This window comes from Phalacrocorax aristotelis, chromosome 5, assembly GCF_949628215.1.
Source record: "Phalacrocorax aristotelis chromosome 5, bGulAri2.1, whole genome shotgun sequence".
Lineage (NCBI taxonomy): Eukaryota > Metazoa > Chordata > Aves > Suliformes > Phalacrocoracidae > Phalacrocorax > Phalacrocorax aristotelis.
The window spans coordinates 52,657,027-52,680,459 of NC_134280.1; the positions used below are offsets into that span (position 1 = coordinate 52,657,027).

At 42.8% G+C, this 23,433-nt stretch overlaps 1 protein-coding gene across 9 annotated transcripts in view; it reads left to right on the top strand.

The window, feature by feature from the left end:
- BRSK2 (BR serine/threonine kinase 2) overlaps positions 1-23,433 on the top strand; it is a 333,681-nt gene that overhangs the window by 237,301 nt on the left and 72,947 nt on the right. For all 9 annotated transcript variants that reach the window (XM_075094536.1, XM_075094537.1, XM_075094538.1 and 6 more), the window contains exons 4-7: positions 1,964-2,104; positions 11,949-12,065; positions 21,494-21,527; positions 22,413-22,481. In XM_075094536.1, coding sequence (XP_074950637.1) covers positions 1,964-2,104; positions 11,949-12,065; positions 21,494-21,527; positions 22,413-22,481 — 361 coding nt within the window. The remainder of the gene's footprint in view (positions 1-1,963; positions 2,105-11,948; positions 12,066-21,493; positions 21,528-22,412; positions 22,482-23,433) is intronic.

The following is a 23,433-nucleotide window of genomic DNA, read 5'->3' on the forward strand; positions in this document are numbered from 1 at the left end:
CCCTAAAGTTTAGAATTTCATTTTGTTGTGCTTTTGTACTACTTACTTGGCTGGTAAGACAATATTAATGTCCATTTCTTACTGCATTCTCTGCCGCATTTCTGTAAGGTGGGGAAATGCTTTCTCCTTGTGCTGGCTGGGAGCTGACACATGGAAGTCGCACAGAAGCTGATGATAGACCAGGAGCTCAGGTCCTACTTTTGCAACTTCAGGACTAATGCCATTATCATTAAGCCAATTTTATTTTCCTTAGAACAGCTTTTACTCCTCCTACTGTTCCATCTTTTTTGAAACATTGAAAACAGGAATAATTAAGCCCCCAAATTTATAATAATCTTCCCTTTCAGTTTCCAAGTTAGACATTTCCTCCAAGATTATGCTGCTTGAGGTACAGAAAAGGCAGTATCCTAGATTAATTATTTGCATTGTCCACTCAAACGTGAAGAGTTGGATTAATACTGGTAATAAAACTAGGTTGCTGTAAAGCAAAGCCTTGAGAGGTAGGGATCATACTGCACATACAGTTCAGCCTGGTCTGCTGTGCTGTTGGGAGGAGGGGACAGAGAAGTACACTCAAAATTTGGAAAAATTTCTAGTTCTTGTTTACAAGTCTTGTGGTGATGTCTCTCAAACAAACAGCCAAAGGTTTGAATGCCCTGTTCATCCTTGCATTGTTGCTTTACAGTAACAGCCTTTCAGATCACAGGCCTGGCCGTGCAACTCTGGAACTCACTTCAAAGAGGTTAGGCAGCAAGGGAGGAGTACAGGTTTCTGCCTCTCTTACAGTGTTTAAACCAGCTAGAGAGCCAAAGAACAAGTGATTTTTCAGTAAAAATAATAATAATTTGTTTTTTAGACTTGTCATTTCAGATTCTGAATAAATAACCTCACTGCATAATTTCTTCATTCTGTTTTAGAATACTCTGTGCTGGGCAAACAAGCAAGGAAATAGTAGAGCACAAAATCACAATGGAGATGGAAAAAGTCCATGGAGGTTTCAAGCAATCCCCTTGCCAGTAGAAGTCTATTGCTTAGTCCATATTACATCTGGTTTATTTTGAAATGGTTCAGTTGATGGTGTTCCTGCCACTTCCCTGGGGAAACTATTTCATTCCCACTATTAGGCAACTTTTCCAGAGATTTATACTAAGTTTGCCTCTGCTTGGCTGCCTTTCATTACCCCTATGTACAACAACAAAACAGTCCATCCATGGCAAGTCCTTTCCTTCCAGAAGATTTCACTTTTCTCTCTATGACTGCCAGGAGTGCTATGTGAGGTCCAGGGTTTCCCCTCTTGCTTCTAGGTCCCCGTTGTGCTGCATTTATTCACTCAGTGTCACATTTTTCACGTGTGAGTTGCAAGGGAGAGCAGCTACTCCAGCAAATCACTGCTGTTCAGCAGAAAAAGCTGCAGCCCCTACGTAGGCTGCACACATGTAGTTCTTTTTATCTTTTTTCATAATTTAGACTGTTCACCTTTTTTTTTTTTTTAATTCCCTCTAGTTCATTGACATCTGTCTGGTTCTCGGGTGTCCAAGACAGAACAGCATGTGAGCGCAACTTTGCCACAGCTGTTTTATAAAGAAACTGCCAGCTTGGTTAAGGGACCTGAGGCTTCCTAGTACACAGTCTCACTCTACAGTAGCTTTAAGAGCTGCTGTGAAAGCTAACGTGATTATTCTCTTCTTCCCCTCCTGGTCTTTTGAGTAATTTTTGGCTTCCGGATTATGTCTCACTATTATATTGAACACTGAATCCAACAGTGGCATGTCTGAAGTCTGCAGAACCCCTGCTAAAAATACTGATCAATCCTGATCTTAAAATTCTGATTCTCTTCCACTGTTCTTTACAGAATTGTTCTCCTTAACTGGGTCTAAATGGAGGTGTTGGTATATAACTCTGTGTGTATGAGGGGGTTGGTATGATGATGTGCTTACAAAATCCTGGGTTTGTTATTTTCTAGGTATTTGGTGCTAGAACATGTGTCCGGTGGGGAGCTCTTTGACTATCTTGTAAAAAAGGGAAGATTGACACCAAAAGAAGCGAGGAAGTTCTTCCGACAAATCATCTCTGCTTTAGACTTCTGCCATAGTCATTCAATATGGTGAGTACATCCATTTCCAATGGGAGTTACATAAAAGCACAGAATAAAGGGATCCTATTCCTTGATACTTCTGCTTACTATTAAGTAACATGTTGTAAAGCTCTAACAGCATTGTGTAAAGTGCTGATGTAGTTTTTAATACTTGGCTGTCTGTGAGACAGTGCGCCAGTCACAGACTTTTCATGGAGAAGATTATCCATCATTTCTCACCGGAGGAGAATTCATTCACAGGGAGTGCTTTAACCAGGAAAACCAAAAACACCAAGGAAAAGCAGTTTCATTTCCATCATTCTTGGGGCACTTACTAATAACTGAGAATTGCATACACTATGTCAAAATTAATCCCTGAAGAAACTTGGGACGATTACGAATACAGCAAAGTCATTTTATGGCTTACTTCAGTTTTTGGAAAGCTGCTGGCTTTTGGCAACCTTCATTGAGTCCCTTCTGGGCATTTGGGTCAATATTGCCTTTAATTTCCTTTCCAGTAGGGAAGAATTTCCTTGATCTGACTGCTGTTGATACTCACTAACTCCATCATATGTTTTAACCATCAAGTGTGGTTTAACCTGTGCTTTCACGTGGTGTTTTAAACTGGACCAGTTTCTCCTTTATCTTCAGCAAGTTTAAGTAATTTAAATTATATTGAAATCAAGTTGTTATCATCAGTCTGAGCACAGAGTTTCTGTATAGCTGCTGACCCATAACTGCTGCCTTATTTCTCAGAAATGCAGCTCCTCACAGTTAGATTGGCGGGGGGAAACCATTTACATTACATCTGCGCGGCTGCTTCTCCATAGCTACAGATAGCTGTAGATCCCCCCTCCAGGAGGCCAAGAGCTACTGATAGATTCTGCAGTAGTTGTCTCTGCATAATCACTTACATATGGTTACTTCTCAGTAACCGCACAGTGATTTTCTGTACCCCCAGTTTTGTGCTGAGAACTTGGAAACCAGACATCCACAGCATAAATGGCCACAGCAAAAATGGATGCCTAAATATTTAACTTGCTCTTCTAGTCCCCTCCCTCTACCTCTCTGACTCATTCCATCAAGAAATATTAATCTGAAAGAGAGCATATTTCTCGTAAATGGAAAGGGAAATAACAGCCTTTCTTGAGGATATATTTAAAAGAGTATAGTGTTGGCAGAAGAGCCCGTTCAAAGGTGGAGGATCTGGGTGAGAAGGTCCTGAGGACAACACCTGCCTGGTACAGCCAGGGTTACAATAGTCAGAGAAATTCCCAGAGGAGCTGAGAGCAAGTTGCGTGCCCTAACTAGAGGATCTAAGTTTTCTCTGTTGGCGGAGACCTCTGACAAGTTTTATTCTGCAAATTCCACAATTTTTCCTCCCAGCTAATCAACTGGGTTGAGTGATCATGAACTTCTTATAATCAGCATAATCCTTGGTAGGTTTTACAGCTGTTATTTTTTATGTACGCTGGGCAGTGTAACCACTGGTGAATGGCATACGTACATGTTTCTGTTCCCTACTTGGCTTAACACTTAGAAACCCAATCCAAGAAGATTCAAAAATGCTCAAGTACAACTGAAGAGAAATTATTTACTCTTCCAAATGAATATTCCAGAGAAATATGAATCTCCACTGGCATAGAACTTTCTATGAAAGCATGCGTATATGCACACACATACTAGTTCTTTGGGCTTGTGATGGATGCCTCTTGGTACGGCAGACTTTAATAAGCTGAGTGAGGATTGTGGTGAGGCTATCAGACAGACAAGCACCTCTGCAGTTTTAACAATATGTGGAATTTCCAAGGCAGAGTGCATGTCTCTCTTGAGGAATCCATTTTCCTGTGTTAAACATATTGGACTGTGAGCAGTAGTCTTGTTTAGAAGTAAATCCCCTGTCTCCTTGCCAACTCCCACTCAACTAGAATCTAGTGCTGAATAAGTTAGCAGTAAATCATAAGCTCTCCCTCCAGGTCACTCTGAGACTTGTGTGGTCTGTGTTATATTAGACTCTGTGTTGTATTCTGGACAGTTATCATTAAACCCTTTTTGAAAATCAGAGCATGCATAAATATATGTGTGTGTGTGAGTATAAAAGTTAATGTGCTTTCCTAAGCAATGAAGCCTGACCTTGTCCTGTCATGGGGCAGTGAAATGACAAATCATCTCATCAGCCAGGTTATCCAGTTATGACCAGGTTGAAAAATGAAGGCTTCTGCTTTGGTTAATGACTAAATGTGGGTGCCTCTAACCTAGTGGCAGAATAGATTGATAGCCTGGTGTCCCCAGCCCCATATGACCGTCCCATCTTCTCCCATACCTCCCAAAACACTGTGAAATATCTGTGGCTTACTTTCACAGCAGTATGTAACCACACTCAGCTTTTGCTGCTCAAAATGTATTGATGCACCAGGATTCCCAGATCAAAGAACCAGAAAGGATTCCCCAATCCTCCCGTCAGTAAAAGGCTTCTGCTGCGACTGTGTGGAGAGATCACCTGTGTCTGAGAGGTGTTTTCAAACAAGCAGCTCAGACAAGGAAGCAGAATAGGCTTGGATCTTGAGTCTGTTTGTGTGTTGTTTTAAAAAAGTAGGAGCTTTCTGTTCTTGTTTAATTTAATGGAAACAGTGGGGGAAGATTTGATGTACCTCACTCTGAGGTGTAGTCACTTAAGGGGTTTTGTGGTACAGGTTGGCCATGGGGGAAAGCTTATAGGTAACCCACTGTAGAGCTCCCTAAGGACTTCTCTGTGCACATAGCGCCATGCCGTGCGAGGGACCCACATGCAACTGTGGGCGTGAACAGACGCACTGTGCAGAGGTATTACATGGGATCCTGCAAACAGTGTATCTGTGTTACCTTGCTGCTTTGCCTGAGCTGGCAAGCAGAGCAGTTATCTCAGTGAGGCAGCATTATTGCTTCTGCTTCCAGCTCTTCCTCTGTGCTAGTGCTGAGGGCTCTGCACCATGCTGCAGTGCCTGGAGCAGACGCACTCAGCAGTGGTGCAAGAAATGGCAGAGGAACCTGGGCTTCCTTGGACATCAGTGTAGGACCATCCTAGCCTACAAAGTTTTCTTTGGACATAACTGATGTTTTTCTCCTAAGCTGCCATTCACCTACTGCTGGGTGTCTGCTCTCCTCAATTCAGGGCCTTTAAGATGTCTCAGCTGGGTGCCCCAAATCAGTAGTCCCTTTTGAATATCCTGCCTCTGTACTGTGGGAGAGCTCTCAGCTAGTTCAGTGCCAGCTATATTTTCTGTCAGAAACAATGTAGGAGCATGTATTGGGATAGCTCACAAATCCTTGCTTTCCTCGGGAAGTCTCTTATCTAGAGCAAGGGAATGCTGCAGCACCAACAGAGGGTGGGAGCCGGGCGAGGAGAGCTGGCGGGCGCCTTATTGGCTGGGTGTGACATCACCGGCAAGAGCTGGGATTGGCGGCGTGCGTATTTTGTGTGTGTGGGCTTTTGCTTTGGTCATCCTCATCTTTGGTGTCTGTATCTCACAAGCTGACAAATAAAAATATGATTACAGAAAATGCCCTGTGGCAAACTTTATTACGGCTTCAGAGATAACAGATAATGCCAATTACTGCACAGGGCAGTAGTGACATTGAGAGGAAATCCCCTGCGGTAATGAGCAGCAAGATGATTATTTCATTTTATTTTTATTTTGGTTGGGTTTCATTTTGTGTTTTTTTTCCCAAGCGTGCACAAGAGGGGGTTAAGGCAGGTTCTTTATGAATATTGATAAATGACAATTATGAGGGCCCTTTCTCCTTTTATTGCCTGGGGCTGTGCCTGCTTGAGTACACACAAAGCTCTTGCTGAAGTGTGTCTGTGTGTGCATGCATAGGCATGGGGGTGTGTGACTTAGAGGGCTGAGGCAATGAATAAGAGCTTTGTTTGACTTTGCCTTGTGTTCTTCCCATCAGTGTAGGGCGGGAAAAGGCTCCTTATAAAATAACACTTCAAGATTTCACAGCAGTAGTGCCAAAATCTCTGGTATATTCCTGCAAGCAGGAGCTGCAGAGCACTGTCAGTAAAGGAAGCATGCTTTTCGGGAGAAATATGGAGTGTGTTCAAGAAACAGAGAAAGCTGAAGAATGCCAGGCGCCATGTTCTGTCAGATAGTGCCACCCTCCTAGTGACTCCTGTTCTGCCTTGCTTCATTTATGAGTGTGCTGTAGTGTTCTGCAGGGATGGTCTGTTGAATGCTTAAGACTGCAGCAGCTGGACAGTTCGAAATCATGACCTAAGGCCTCCAAATGTGAAACTTGTCTAGAAATTGTGGAATTTGATAAGGTTGGTTTCTGGGGGTGGGGGATAGTTCTGGTCCTTGAGTCTTTAGGTTTTCAAGTTTTCTTTCAGAGAGTCAGAAGTGAGGAAGATACCTTTTTCCCCTGTTGAGAGCTGAGATTCACCAATTATTGCCTGAATCCAGGAGTTTCAGATCTGTGATTGAGACTTAATCTAAAACAGTGAGGAATTTCCTAATTTCCCATGTACAGGGAAACAGAGAAAACCCACCAAGTACAGGAGCTGCAGTGCCAAAGGCAAAGTTACAAGCTCAGCTAAAGTCAGAAGACATGGGGTTTTTTTACGTTTACTTCTTTATATAAGTCACTGGAAACTCAGAAATGGCATAGTCTTGTTGTAAGCATAACCACGTAACATTCTCTGGCAAGCACAGCAGTGGTGGTCAGACCTGACAGTCTGTTCTGGCACTGAAATACATGAATATATGTTTCGATGCAAGGTTGGTCAGGAAAAGCAATATATTTTAATAGATCAATGGAAATAATTGTTAAAAAGCAAGTAAGGTTTTATGCATACAAACCCTTCATCAGATCTCCTGAAATGTTTCTAGATGTTGCCCTTTTTCCTAGCTATAACTATATTTATTTGTTCTGCAGAATTCTGTGAAAACTTACTAAATTAGAGCATAGCAACCATGGCTCTAAACAAGGATTCTTCTGTAGGTAGATACAAGTTACACATTCAGATCTGATTTGCAGAAGCAAGAGAAAATGAGATGAAAGGGGTTTTCTGCTCAAGAAAATTAAAAATACTGCTTCTCATACTATTAATTATTACTGATAAATTATTTGCATCATATCAGGGACTTTTAAGAGGCATACTGCAGAACAATTGTTCTGTGGTCTGGGCCTTCTGGGAGTTTGGGGTCAGTAAGAAAAGCATTTGCAAAGTAGCCAACAATTTGATTAGTACAAATGACCTGAAACTACTCCAATTAGGACGTTTCTTGGGTTAGAAATCTGTGACCTACAATGAGTTGTCATAGAAACTGATATGAATGTTTCAGCTCAAAAATCACTTTAAAATAATGGATTAGTTCATCATCTCGTGCCAGGTAACACAGCTCCTTTGAATCCAAGATCTGGAGTCTGTCACTACACCAAAAATCTTCTGCCAGCCCTGGGTGACAGGAGAGTCTTTTACTTCTCTTTTTTATGTATGCTGCAATTACCTGCAGCAGTACAGATATGGGGATATTCCCAGAGCAGGAGGACGGACTAGAAAGGCAACGGAGGGAGCTAGAGGAGCTGTCTGAATAGCGTCACTGGGAGCGACCAGAAAGCAAGTGTGGCTAATGTGTAAGTGGGAAACTGGAACATGCTAACGCATAGGTGTGCATTTCATTTTCTACAAACCACATCCAAGAACTGTGCCCATTTCCATGGGACAATTTTTTCCTACCTCTCTGTATCCATCTTGACTGCAACAGAATTGTAAAGCCTTTGTTGTAATCTGTAAAAAGGGGACGTTGCAGAGAGTCTGACAGTGTGTGCTTCCCCTGTCATGGCTTGTTTAATGGCTCCCTTTCACTCACACACTCCCCCTTCAAAAGCCTGCCATATACAGGCTCCTGGAGCTAATTTCTTCCTCTGTTGCCCTGGTTGAGGAGCTCTGGGCAGTCTGTGGCCACACTCGATCAGGGTTACCCTGACTTTTTCTGCAGTGCTGCATTTCTCTTTCATATTCTTTCTCAGCATATGCAGGGCTCAATAGGAGAGTTTGCTGTGTTTGTCACTAAAGAAGCTGCTTTCCTCTCTTCTGACATTCCAGCCATGTGATAAAGCCCCTACAGCTTTAGAGTCTTTAGAACAACAAAAGGGTAACGAGTCCTCTGTTCACCTGCAGAGAGAAGAGTTGATGCAGTCATATAAGACATGGAGAGCCAGAGAGATCAGCTGGAATGGGACCAAATTAAATGCATTTACTCTGCAATGTTCCATTAATGCCAAGTAATTACCACATACGGTGGGATTTTTGTTTTGTTTTGTTTCATTTTGGCACAAGAGAATTCTTTCCAAATATGAATGCATGAGGCTGTCCAGGCTGCTGGGCTCTTAGGTAAATTATAACAAGCCTTCCCTATTCCCATATGTTCATCTCTTTTCCTTCTGGCATTTGAAAAGCTGGCAGTACAAAGATGGGAAATGGAAATGAAGAGCGGAAGTCTCATTCCCAGTGGCAGTGATGCTGGTTCTGCAACTCCAGTACAGAGTCCCGGCCTGACTTCTATCCCCAGGATGCTGCCTCGGCAAATTCAAAGTGGTCCAAAGGTAGATAGCGGAGAAATGTTCCAGCTAGAAGAAACTTCTCATTGGGGCATAAAATTCTCTTGTGGTTGAATGTGCAAGCACTGCCTTATCCCAATCCCACTGGCACCCTGATGTCTGAGAGGAGTGCTGCCACAATACAAAAAAAATTGCTCAGGCTGCCATGAAATTCCTATGCTAACCATCCATACTGGGCTCTAGGGATGGTGTTGAAAGAGGGATGGAGAAGGGTCAGAGAGATGCAAAACTGCCATATGACAGTTCTTGTATTTTAGGGCCCAGTCAGCCATAAATGTAACGATTCTTGACGGAGTCCACACTCTCCTCTCTGCTCAATGGGCTGTAGTGAAGAGCTGATAATTTTTCTTGGTTTTATTTTGGTAAGTGTCTGGAGCAAAAAATAAAGCTTTAAGGCCTGCTGCTACTCCAGATTTCCTTTCACACATACTGTCTCAGTCCTGCAAATCCCCAGGTCCCAACTTAAGGCTTTCAAAATGCTCTCTGGGAAGTGGGTCAGCACCTCTGCCTAAAAACCGCCATCAGCCCATGTAGGATGATCGTTCATGGAAAAGTGTTGTGCAGCACAGTGAAGTGTAGCTTACTACACATTTGGAATGTGGATGGTAGCACCCCCTTGTTCCTCTCTCTCTTGCAGTGACTTTCCAAAAAAAACCTGAATATATTTGCCACTTTATAGGAACCTCATTCTCCCACTTGATCCTCCCTAAAATCCCAGGCCTAAAACTGTCTGTGTTGTGGATCCTAGCTGATGGGAAGACAGGATGAAATGGGGAGAAGGAGACTCCTTTCCACCAGTGAATACTGTACTCAATTTCAAAGGTGTCATCTTTCCCTTTCACTGCCTCTCAGTGGTCTGGGAGTGGGGCTGCTTCAAGGTTCACTTATGTTCTGCTCCAGCCAGGGCCTGTGGCAGGTCTGCTAAGGCTGGTAGCTTTGAGGCATGAAAGGGGAGCTGCACCATTTTCCTGAAATAACATGAGATGTTTTGTACTGAGCATGCATGCAGGCTGGAGAAGCGCTTGTGGATGTCCTGTGCTTAGGTCATGCTGTGCATTGATCATTCCTTCTTTTCTCTCTAAAAAACTGCACAATTTTAGGGTAAGCAAAGAATTTCAATTTTTTAAGTACAAAAGGCACGTCAGCAGTATGCCGGTGTCCAGGTTTCTGCTGGGATAGAGTTAATATTCTTCCCAGTAGCTGGTATAATGCTGTGTTTTGGATTTAGTATGAGAATAATGTCAATAACACACTGATGTTTTAGTTGTTGCTAAGTAGTTACACTAGTCAAGGACTTTTTCAGCTTCCCATGCTCTGCCAGGTGTACTACAAGGTGGGAGGGAGCACAGCCAGCACAGCTGACCCAAACTGGCCAAAGGGATATCCCATACCATAAGATGTCATGCTCAGTATATTAACTGTGGGGAGTTGGCTGGGGGACAGCGATCGCTGCTTGGGGACTGGCTGGGACTGGCTGGGCATTGGTTGGCGGGTGGTGGGTGGCTGCATCACCTGTTTTTCCTGGGTTTTGTTTATCTTTCTCTCTCTTGTGTCATTTTCCTTTTCATTACAATTCATTATTATTATTACTATTACTACTACTACTATGACTACTACTACTATTATTATTATTATTAAACTGTTCTTATCTCAACCTACGAGTTTTCTGACTTTTGCTCTTCAGATTCTCTCCCGCAATCTACCAGAAGGAGGAGGGGGAGTGAGCAGCCATGTGGTGCTTGGTTGCTGACTGGGGCTAAACCACGACAGCCTGCTATAGACTGGATATGTATGAATGATACCAGTCAGTGCACAAATGGGAAAAGGCACAGACAGCAGCACCCTCAGCTTCTACACCATGTATCTGTTCAGTAGTCAGTCAGAAGTAGTCACCAAGACTGAAAAACAACCATGGCCGATGAAAAACCATGCACAGTAGAAGGCCATGCACTCAGCTTGAGCTGTGGGGAGGTTGCTTGTTTTATAGCATCAAACAAGCACGGTTCACTTTATAGGGAGCTGTTACATGCCACTGAGCCCTAGTCCTCAGACAGGAGAACTTCAGTGTATCTCCCCAGTCAGATGAGGTCTTCCCAGCAACCCATTAATGAAGCCAGTTGTAAGATGAGAACTGTCCAGGATGTCTGCTGCAGGAAAGCTTAAATGACACACTGCTGTCTCATTAGTGTCCAGCTTTCCTAGCTTGCCTTAGGACTGTGGGCTCTTCAGGCCATTTCACTGCTGGGGCTGGAGCATGTTCAGATTTGGCAGATCTTGCCTTTGTCCAGGACATGTCCTTGATGATGGCATTTAGGGATTCTTTTGGTGGCCATTAACTTCTTTAGTGTGCCTAAAGTGCTTTGCTTCTCATTTCTGATAATTTCTGAGTTGCAAATAAAAAGAAAAAAACCCAAAGTAATCAAAAATTTTGTGCAAGATTTTCGTCTTTGGATATAAAATCAAGTAAATGGGATAGTTATACAAAAGCACATGCGTACTAAGAAGCAGACATGGGCGCACAATGGTGTTGGCTGTGGGTAATGAAGATCAATAAATTAGTCAATATATGGTACCTTTGATGTAAAGCAGGAGCTGCCATCCTGAAGATCACGGCTGCCTGGCTCTTCCCTTGTTGCCAAATAGTAAGAGAATTGAGCTTTGATGGAAAGGAAGGAATCCTCTCTCTTCCTTCCCACTGCTGGCACCCTCAGTTTGTGCTGGGCTGAAGGGATTTCTCCATCAAAGCTAATTACCAAAAATTATTTCAAAGCCATACACCTATGTAAAAAACTCCTAATAGGGCCTTTTTGCAGTAGTATTTACACCAAGGATGTTTTTTTCTCTAGATATCACTCTTTTTGTTTCATGTTGTTGACAGAATATATCTATGGTGTTGCCTCTGACCATAAGGAGCTGGCATATGATGGAGTATATCAGCCCTAAATCCAAGCTGAAATTCTCCTCGTACCTATTTCCCTCAGTCTGTCCCTCAGATTGTGTTGGTATCACTGGAAGCTGAAGATGTTCATTTCCTGTCGGGACACTGCAGACTCAAACCTTGCATTCATCAGAAGCGGTCATTTGGGATACGGTCTAGACTATTGCAAAGATTAGATATTGGATATGTGTGTTCTCCTGCCTGGGACAGGAAAAAAATGAAATCAATTAAAATATAATAGGTTGGATGCTGTGCTGGATAAAGAACGAGTTTTGGAGTGGGAAAGCTGTCGTGGATAATTTAACTCACATTTTGATCCTCTCTTTACAGCCATAGGGACTTAAAACCAGAAAACCTACTGCTGGATGAAAAGAACAATATCAGGATAGCAGACTTCGGGATGGCATCGCTGCAGGTTGGGGACAGCTTGTTAGAAACCAGTTGTGGGTGAGTGTCTCAGAACATATTGCAAAAATCAGTGATAGATTCCAGACACAAAGGTTGTCTATAGTAAGGGTTGACATAAAGATCTGAAGACTTACACCGTGCATTGTTATTTCCCAGCAAGATAATAAATTGATATGATGCACATAGTGTATAAGATAGCTAAAAGAAGGGGGTTTTAAGTGCTTTACAGTGAAAGACAGGCCTCTGTAGGTGTCATGTATGGATGTAAAAATCAAACCTTTCAAGTTTGGATCCATCTGCATACACTGGGGTATGTTTGCTTTCGCTGGCCCTATAATTTTTGGAAACTGAAAGCAGTATTGTTAGCTGTTTTAAGAAGAGACTTTAAAATATTAGGGAGTGAAAAAAATAAGAATTTAGGGGTTCTGAAATGGAATTTGCATGTCCTGATTAGGCTGCCTACTTGCAGCTCTTCCTGTTCATACTCCGCACTGCTTCATTTCGGCTCACATGCAGCATTGACAAGGGAGGCAGTAGGGTCCTTTGCAATTACAAGCAGGGTATGAATGCCGATACAAAGGAGACTGCTTGGAGGAATATTGCAGGGGCAATCTAAAAAGATTTCCATGGCAACTTAGTTGCCAGCAAGAGCTTTCTAGGAATTTCCAAGGGAGCCAGCGCTAAGCCCAACAGCTGAGCAAAGCCTAGGTCCCTGGCTGGGGACAGTACATGCTTTCCAGGGTCAATGCCCTGTCATCACCATGGCTTCTAGGGGCACCACTGGACTATGCCCCCACCTTGCCCCCCCAGAACTATGGCTTGGTGCCATGTTGACTGTGCAGGGGCGTGCTGCAGTGAACTGTGGCAAGGGCAGCAGCTGCATCAAGCTGCTGCAGCCTGGCACCACTACGCCAGCTTTTAGCTGTGTCTGAATTTGTTATAACAGCGAGCTCAGCAACTGGAGTTGCAGATGCTATCAGTAGATTTCCACCTCCTCCCGTACAGACTTTCTCTTCCTGGCCTTTGGTAGTGTGAATCTGATGACTCCAGCCCAGCCCTGTCCTCAGCTGGTTACAGTCCGTGTTTTTTCAGTCAGTGCTCTGAGCCAAGGCAATTCAGGGTAGACGTAGAGCCATCATGGTTCCCTGTACAGCCCAGCCACTGCTTCTCAGTCCTGAGCTGTACAGCTCAGCTTTCCAAGACATGAATAATGGACAGCAAAATTATTTGAAGTTCATGATGTAATCAAATACTTGTTGATGAGTACGCTGAGACCCACCCATTCCTTTCTGTCCGTGTCAAGTCAAAATTTGACTCCTAACAGCACAGATGAAGAGCAAGGAGCTATGAGTCTGCACATCTGTTGCTCGCAGATGCTTTCAAGTCTTCCCTCTAGATTAAGAAATCAAGTCCTTCTTGCAGTTACCACAAAGTCTCTATACTCTTTAGATAAAATTTTCCCCCTTCCTTCCATGAAAAAAACAAAAGGAAGTACAAAAACCAACACAGACTCACATTGCCCTGTAGGATTTTTCAAACTCCTCAGGAGCTTCTCAGCAGGGTTCCTGTTCTTGTTAGCACTGGGCTCTGTCATCCAGGTCTAGAGTCTCAAAGGGAGGCTTTCTTTCCATAAGCTGTGGTGGAATTCAAACCTCCATGCTTGAAGCAGAGCCAGCCCCCACATTGCGGCCTTAAAATGCTCTAATAAAGAAATCAATAGAATGGAAGAAACGTGCCTGTAATAAACAGAACACAGCAGCAACGCTATGATCTCCTGCCTTGCAGATGTGTTTTAAGTGTGGTGCCAGTCACTAGGCCTCCATGTGAGCTATTACACCACTTCATTAATTCTCCTGGCATGCAGCCCAGCATGGCTGATGTTGGTGTCTTGTGATCTCTCTGGTTTGGGGGTGAAGGAAGGAAGGAAGGAAGGAAGGAAGGAAGGAAGGAAGGAAGGAAGGAAGGAAGGGGGGGAGGGGGGGGAGGAGAGGGAGGGAGGAATATATAACAACATGCAACACTGTTCACAGAGAAAGGCAATCCAGTTATGGCTCCCTTCCCCTCCGAGCACATACAGTAACAAACCTCAGAGCTTTTCAAGACAACAGTTTTACCTGCTGTTGTAGTTGGTACTTCTCAGCCAGCATGAAAAGGAACAAAACAGAGTGAATCATGGCTGAGATACTGAGCTTTAATGAGATGCTCCTCTGTGCACCCAGAAGTTAATTTCCAGAATGGTTTTATCTGTGCTGTGAACACTGATAACAGGATGAAACTGTAACATTTCCGTTGACAGTCACACAAGAAGTCTCCAGGTATTTCTGTCCATCAGAATAGGAGGATCAGGTGGGGTTGAGGCGTGTGATGCAGCTAACTTTGTCAGTACAGCAGAGTGGTTAGAGTGCAGTCAAAAATTCTTTGCTGTCACAAGTAAACTGCGAAGTTTAGTCCAAAGTTTGGGTAGGGTTTAGGTTACCACAGAGCCTTGACTGGCCTCATGAGTATGCTGTATTACATACCTCAGAGTCAGTGTTTTCTGGGAGCTACTCCTTAGATCTGCAGTTTTCTGTAGCACCGATGGCTACCTGGAGAAAACAATAAAAGGAGAGGGAGGTAAGGATGGCCTTGCTGTTTCATTGGCATAATTTGTCACTGACAGGCTGCGCATTGGGCCTTGATTGTAATGAATCCCCTTTCCTGGAAATGTATATTGAGCAAATCTTGCATATATATACACAGCACAGAGGAATAAGCCATAGTTTTAAACAAGTGTCTTTTGACCCTTGAGGGCAACAGGAGCTGTGTGTAGGGTCTGCAGGAATAAATCTGCTTACTGCACAGAAATTGCACAGCAAGGCAGTCTCATGGAGAGATGATTCCTGAAATGCCAAAGTAACACAGTGAGTGTCTGTTCCTCTAGGAGCAGGGGAAGTCTGTGAGCAAGCAGCAGACAAGGAAGGAAGCAGAAGGTGTGGTAGGATGCTGCTTCTATTATTTTAGATCTCTTTGGCTCTTCTTCCTCTTTTCCCATCCAGGCAATAGCATACAGAGACTCTCCCCTGCCTCTTTTCACAGGGATTCTTCCCAGCATGCTGCTTCACAGTGTTTCAGAATCTATCCTGAATTGTCACTAGGCAAGAAGAGTGAGTGCCTTATGGTTAAACAACAGGCCTGAGACCCAGGTGATCTGAGCTTGATTTCTGTCTCTGCTGAAGGCATTCAGGGTGGTCTTGGACAAGATGCATGACCTTTCTCTGCTTCAGTTCTCCATCTTAGTAAGTCATTGCAGCGCCCAAGTTGCTCTGAACATAAATTGCAGCCATTTCTATAAGAGTCTTGGAAAAGTAGGAAGGGTTGGAGCATTCCCTGGATGTTGTTCCCTTTTCTTGAACTAAGAGGGCTTATGCCTAGAATGAAGGATTGGAAGAGGATACTGTTGAGTTACAGTTCTTGGGAGCTTGTAAAGACCCTTCCTAATTCCCCATCTCTCCTTATAGAAACCTGGCAAAGTAAATTTTTGCCACCTCTTCGCTTCTCTCTGTTTCACTCATCACAGCTTTGAAACACTGAGTCCTACTGGATGGAGATTGCTGCAAACTGCCATGTGACTGAGAACCCACAGCAGTGCTAGTCTTTGTGCTGCCTGCTTGCAAATCTCTCTATCCCAATGAAGAGCTAGGACAGAACTGACGTGTAAATGTAGCTCGCTCCAGCACCAGACCTGATCTCTGCAGAGGCAGTCAGTGTGGAGGCTGACACCCACTGCTGACAGCCCCACAATTAACTGACTGTATGCAACAGTTCCCCCATATTGGTGTCTCCATAGGGAACCCCTGGCTTGATCCAGAAAGCTGTGTGCATGTGGGGAGAGCAATGCTGATCATGATTTTACTGAGAGTGAGAAGAAAGCCTTGCACCTGTCAGTGGCATAATGGAAGAATACAGCAACTTCCAACCCCAGCACAGTCAAATCATCTGCTCTCACTTCTCCCTAGCAATTCCTAGCAACGGTTTGTAGACCCATAGGTTGCCTGGATCTATCAGAAAAAAAAAACCACAAATTCTCATTAGGACTGATTACTGGCTCTTTTTTTTTTACCTCAGGGTATTTATAACAACCAATGCACTGTCTGTTAGAAATGCTAGTGGAGATCATCTAGCTCCTGATTCCCTTACATCTGTATTTGGTGTTTCAGCCCACCTGTGACGAGCAGATAATTCAGAAGAGTGATATTCACTTGCCACTCACCACCTTGTCCAAGCACCATTTCTGATTTACGGTGCTGCACATATTCTTTCCCCTTTATAATGTGTGCGTGTTGCCTAAAACAGATGCAAGTGTCCTACATCCAATTATTGTTAGGGTTGCAAATTTAGGCTCTTAACATTGGAAATGCCAGAATTAGTACTTTTTACCCCATCTCATCAAGAGCTTTCATTACCAGCACTCCATTCCCATCTTCTTCCCTGATTTGCACTCTAGTCTTGTTGACTTCTCCCAGTCATTTCTGCTCCATAATTGGCCCATAATCCCAGATCTTTTTCTCTGTTCCACTAGGTTCCAGCTCTAGTTTCCCCTAACTTGTCATCCCAGTCAGTTGCTGTCAGTCCTAGATCTGTTCCCTGTTGGTTTTGCACTCACTTTGTTTTAAAGTTTGGCGATGAGTGAAACAGAGATAAGTTGAGTGAAACAGAGATAAGGGAAGAGATGGCAAAAATTGATAACAGTCCTTTACTTGGAGAGCAGAGTGCCTACTAACTGCAGCTGCTGCTCCACATGCTTATAAATACTGTAAATCAAACTTCAGATGTGATGCACTCTGATTTTGAAAAACTTGTAATTACCTGTGAACGTCTCAGTTTAAGACCCTGTTCATTTTCTTTCACAGAAGGGTTCTGTGGCAGTGACAGAGAGTTTGATTCTTCAGTATATCAGTCAGTTGCCTCTATCACAGACTTGTCCTTCATGACACTAGACTTCCCTCACATTGCTACAGACTTTCCAACTTCAGCCACAAGTAAAACAGAGGTGTTGGGGACAGCAACACATCCACCGCCCCACCTTGACTTACCTGCAGTATAACCTCTTCAAGCTTTATTGTAGCAATTCTTAGCTTTTGAATACTTCACTTTGTGATCTTTATGCCCTTTTAATACAGGGGTCTGTTTCATTTTTTACATTAAGACCTCTTAAAGGTTCCAAGTCTTAATAATTTAAACAGATATATTAATTAATGAGCTGATTTGCAGATTTGCCAGAAATGTAATTGTACTCAAGAAGTAAACAGCTGTAAGATGGCTGAGGGCTAGATGCTGAGTTTTCTCATATAAAGCTAAATGACTTAGTCGAAGCTTTAATGGTAAAATAGCACTCAGCCTTAACTACAGCTACTACCTTAATTATAGCCTTACCTACAGCTACTGCCTTCACTGGAGCCTTAAGTATGCACTTCTACTGGAACCGCTCCTTCAGTCTCTCCCTGTCTTTTCTGTGTGATCTGTGGCTGTCACTTTCTCCACCTAGGCTACTCTAACGTATGTCCTTCTGCTGAAGAATTCCTTTTATCTGTTTTGCTACTCCTCTGGCATTCCGCTTCCTCTCAGCCCTTTGCTACCCACCATGGGGGGGGAAAGCTCATGCAGCCTTTTGCAGTAGTGGGTAGCTTCTGTCTCTGAAAGCCAGCTTGGAGACAGTGATTAACAGGTGGGGAAGAAGGGACTCTAGCATCTGAGCAACAGCAAAAACAGCTAGACATGGGAGGACTTCAGCGCACCTGTACAACCTCCTGTATCAAGGTAACTTCACGCATAAGAAAAACAGAGGGAAGGAGTCTTCTTGTTCCTCCCTCTCTGCAGAAACTCTGCCTCCAGCTATGAGGCCTAAGGAATGGCAGTCAAAGAAGTTTTCCTTCTTCCCCAAATAGTATCATTTTAAGGCATGGGACCAAAGGACCCAGGCAGGTACACTCATCTTTGATGGTACGTGGGAACCCATCAGGCAGTGTAACACATGATTTGTCACACTGTAGAGTAGGATCACACAGCTTTCCCTGTGTTTCTTGATCAACCAGCTGCTTCTCTGGAAAAGCAGTTACTGTATATTCCCAGATAAACCATACATGAGCAGTCAGTTTGTGTGTGCACAGTGCAGGTCTCTCTTACCTACATACCAAGACCTGTAGGTTACAGGCACATCACATCTGCCCTGAAGATATTGCCCTGGTTGTCTCAGATCTGCTGTAGCTGCACTGTATCTTGATGTGCACAGATCGAGAACTACTTTTCTGCTTCTTGATCTTGCTGAGCGATATACTTATTTGTTATCAAGGGCAGATTGTGGCTTTTGCTGCACAGACACGTAGCTGAGTGATGAGGAGATGGCCTAGGAGAAGAGGCAGTGAGTGTTACTCATGACAAACATATATTGAATAATTAGTGGTAAGAGCCAAAGAAATATTCATGCCTCTGTAGAAAGATAAGTAGATTTTTGATTAAATTTGAGTTTGCTCTTTAAAGTAGTTGAAGTTACTCTGTGATTGGCAGCATGGAAATGAGTTTTGTATGGATTCTGGCTGGCTGGAGGATCCCTTTTAGAGCTGTTAGCCAAGATAGTGCTGCATATATCTAGATAGTGTGTGCTGGCACAAATTCAGAATGTCTGTGCCAGAAACCTGTGCTCTCTGGGCAGTTGCAGTGCAGCTGTTGAATGACTGAATCAATCCAACTTGTTCAAAGGATTTATTATAGCATTTTCTCCACCCATTCTCCTAGATTTTAGCAAAATTTCAGTGGTGCCTTGTAAGACACCTAGCAGATTCCACTGCACTCCAGCTGACATGAGGAAGGTAATGCTAGTGGGACACATAAATAGGCACATACCTATCTTGGGTTTTTCACAACACTTACATTCTTCTTTTCAAGGATGTTAGCACAGGAAGCTGTCAAGGTGGTTGCATTGCTCAGCATCCACAATTAAATGTTCTGAAATCTTTGTTGGAGTGATCTTTTACAAATAAAAACTCAGAAGCAGTCTGCAAGTTGAGATACTGACTCTTCCAGTGCACCCCAAATGGCATGGCCACCCAAAAAGTATTGTGCTGAAGGATGCTGTTGAACTGTACAGGATATGGTGCAGGATTTGAGAGGATTTGAGAAACCTAATACAACTCAGTTATATAGAATATGTTAGAACTGGTCTTTCTGTTCTGAGGTGACTAAACTGTGTGAGTGTCCATGATCTGATGTAATTCCTATACTCTTTTTGCTACCGTGTTTTTTCCCAAATTACAATTGCATTACTACCTTCCCTACAGCTCCCATACTGCCCTCTTTCACTGTTCTGCCTAAGCAGTCTAGCACTGGTGACAGTTGGCTGTGCGTGCCCAGTTTTGGGTTGCAGTCCCCATTCTGGTGCGGCTTATTAATTCCGGTTTGTGTGTACCTGTAGGATGGTCTGTACACTATACACCGTTTTTGTGATATGAAAAAAAGACACCACCACTAGTCAAGCATTCTGACAAGAATAATCTAACTTGTCTCCTAAAAGCTTGTAAATCATGCATTAGTCCAGTGACATGACTGTTTAGTGGTTAAGGCTTTGAGGTGTTAGCAGGTATTGGATTGCTGAAAAGAACCAAATTCACAGGGAACAGTATACATTGGAGGGTTGGGAACATGTACATAACATTAAGCAATTCAGTGTCTCATTCTGGCCTCACTTTCTCTCCAGCAGTGGCCAGCAATATGCTGCAAGTCCCCGAAATCAGCCCCCACTTAGTCAAGAAGCAACAATTCTATTAACATTACTGACTGCTTTAGCTTTATTTCATTATTGTTGCCATCACGCCCTTTGTTACTATAGAAGCTTTTTGCCCTAAAAGGTTAAAGTCGTGTACAAAACCCAGTGAATTCAGTCATACAAACTTTTGTCATGTATGAAAGCTGTGGTGGCATTGCTTGTTTTAGTCGGAAGAGTAGGCTCATGGTGAGGTTCTGGTCACCTTTCTTAAACTGTGGCCAGCTGCAGCTTTTAAAAACATTAAGTAACCATGTCCATATGGCTTCCAGTGACAGAGCTGCCAAGAGAGCCCAGGTAGTCTGTCTTACCCACTAGGCACGAGTCCATTCTTTTTGGTCTCCCAAGAGCCAACTCTGGCCAGAAAGGCTCTGGTTTCCATTATCTGTTTTGACTCTCGAATTGAGGTTTTAAAAATCCAGTCTAAGTTAAGACACTTGGGTTCACTACTGAGGTCTGTCTAGACCTGGTTAGAATACCTGTGATAACCTCTTACGTGGGGGGTGGGGGGTGAAGGGTATTAAATATTGTACTAAACTTCTGAATTCCACTTTTCCTAAAATTTATGAGGAATCAACTGCATTCCTGTCTCCTTGCTTAAGCTTTGCTGTCAGGGTAGCTGTAGTCCAAATGTAACCTGAGTTTATTATCATGGTCTGCCAAAAGCTGTGATACCAAATCAGGGCATTCCATGCCCATGGGATGATATTTTGCCATAAGATAAGTGTAGTGTGTATGGAAATTCAATTAATGGACTGTCTCACTGGGCATTAATGTAGCATCCTAGCACAAAGCTAACCTCACTGTGCTCATTACTTTCTGAGACAGGTATTGCCCAGCCATGATTGCATTTGTCACAAGAAACAAATGCACAAATGAAGACAGGCTCAGGGACTGCTGGGAGGTGTCAGTGTAAACAATAGCATGATTTGCACACTGGTCTCAGACAGTTTGCATCCCTTTTACTTGTCAAGTTACTTTAATGAAGGCTATAAAATAAATAGCTGTGGCTATAATCTTTAGGAATTAAAATTATTACCTGGCAAGTTGAAGTAATTAACTATTCTCAGCCAGGAATCAAACCAGAAATATATGGGTAGAGGGATACAAAAAGAATATGTTAACTCACTAGGTAATAGTATTACTGTCCATCCTTTTTCGTTTTTTAAAAGGAAAACAAATTGCATGTTGAAATCATGTATTGGCAGCTTTATGACCAGTGGAGTAATTGAGAGCAATCTTAGCAGAAGAGATGCAAGACATGGTTTAGGGATGTGTGTGTTTGGTCTGAAAATACTCTTCTGTCGTTTTTCTTGTAAAAGGCTATCCAGCATGGACCTTCTGTCTAGTTAGATACAAGGCCAAGTTAAACAGTGGGCTTAGAGGGCTGGAATTCTCTATAATCACAGAATATGCCTGGTCGTCTCTTCCTTGCTTACTTTTAAGAAATTCATAGTAGGGCCATAGAATTTCAAGTTATGCTGGTTCTTGACCATTTTCTGAGTTTTCTAAGAAATGTGTTCTCACTGAGGTAAGGACAAAAGTGCTGGTGTTGCACACTTGCATTCTGTATAAGCGAGCCAATCATGATTCTGCTAAACAAAATCGAAATGCACATAATCCATAAATAACAGGCTCTTACATGCTCATTTGACTGTATTTTGTATTTCAGATCACCACATTATGCTTGCCCTGAAGTCATCCGGGTAAGTTGGTTAGCATTAGTGTGTATATTTTTTAAAACGTTACTCAGTGCAAGTACGCAGATCGACCCTCTGTACAGGAAATCTGTCCAAGGCAGACAGCATTGGAAAGGACACAAGAAACATAACTACAGTTTTGTTTGTTTGGCTCAGCCCTGAATCAAGCCACATCGACCATATGAGGGAAATGATCTTGTGTTATTCTCACAGTACCCTTCATGCCATGTGATCAGGCAGAAATACAGTAGCCTCATTTAACTTGATCTTTCCACCCAGGGGATGCAGTTCCCTACGCTTTCCTGTCTCTGATGTAGCTGTCATTTCAGGAGAACTGGGGTTGGCTGTCAGTGATGTTGGTTTCTGTTAAACAATGCAAACTACCCTTTCCCTCTGCTCTCCCTTTGTCCTCTGAAAATAAGGATCCAAGATTTCAATGGCCAAGAATTCCCCTCTTTTAAAGCATATCTTCAGTGTAATGCCAAGCAGGAAGCAACTGTCCAGACAATACTATGAGTCTGCAAATAATGTGACTGGTGACAAGCTCCCTGAAGAACCAGGGAAGAGAAAAACACCGTCTTGACGTTCTTAATGCACCTGTGAGACTGTTTAGGTGCCAGGTCTAGTCATTTGTGAGTTGTCGACAATTTCTGCCCTGCTCCCCACTTCTAAGCCTGTTCTCGCAAATCCCAGATAAGACTGTAAACTGATATTCATAAAAATTCAATTAATGGGCTGTGTCATGGCCTCCTAGTTGGGAAGGCCACCTTGGGAAGCAGGTGGCTGAATAGAAATGTGGGGTTTCCCATTCTCCCCTCTCTTGTTCTTCAAGGATAATTAATTCATTTACTAGTGAACAGTCTTTTGAACCTCTGTGTCATTGCTGCGCAGGGAGAAAAATATGATGGAAGGAAAGCAGACGTCTGGAGCTGTGGAGTCATTTTATTTGCATTGCTAGTGGTGAGTCATCTTCCTTGCGCTATCCTTTAAAAAGAAAAGAAAAACACGAAAATGCTGCTGTATTTAATGGTGATTCTGTTGACATCATGTACAGATGGGTTATTTTAGTTCCCTTATTTTTGGATCTATCAGTTGCATCCTTTCCTCTTATTTCTACACCAGTCCCAAAGGAAAAGCATGAGGAATATTTCACTGCTGCTTTGAAATGCTGCTGCCCTGCACAGGAGAGCATAGACAAGTGTCAAAAACTTGTCTCCAGAAATGCTTTTTGCTGTGTTGTGATATTGCAGTGCATTTTTTGACTGGAAAGGATGTGCAGGGTTACAACTCCAGGATACAGAAAGCATCAAAGTCCTTCATGGGATCAAAATATGACTGGGTTTGGGAAGCATTTGTTTCTTCTGCTTATATATACGTGTTTCAATAGGTATATGCATACATTAACTGCAGTGTTTTATCAAGAGATTTGAGTGCAACAATTTTGTTTCATGCAAGTATTGAGCTACATTCTAATTTGGTACACTTGGGAATATAAAACTGAGCCAGTAGTACAAAGTTTAAATTAGTTTCCATCTGGCTCAGTAGTACTTTCTTTAGTATTCAAAATGTGGTATCTTGTAACTTATCCTTCTTTCGATCAAAGTTTCAATTCTCTGTGGAATTTATTCTGATTTGCGGTGGTAATGTAGCACTCCTAAACATACAACAATTGGATGTCCAGCTGAAGGCAGGTAGGCTTGGTATTTGCTATCAATTTCCATAGTATAATGTAGGAAAATACAGTTTGTGTTCATGTATGCATATACCATGTGCAGACTGAATGCTGTATATGAGAGTAGATTTTGTGTGTGATAAATTTTTGATATTTATAATAGTTCAGATGATCACCTACAATTATAAAAATAACAAGCCCGAAGTCAAATTTTATGTTCTTGTACATTTATTAGTAAAC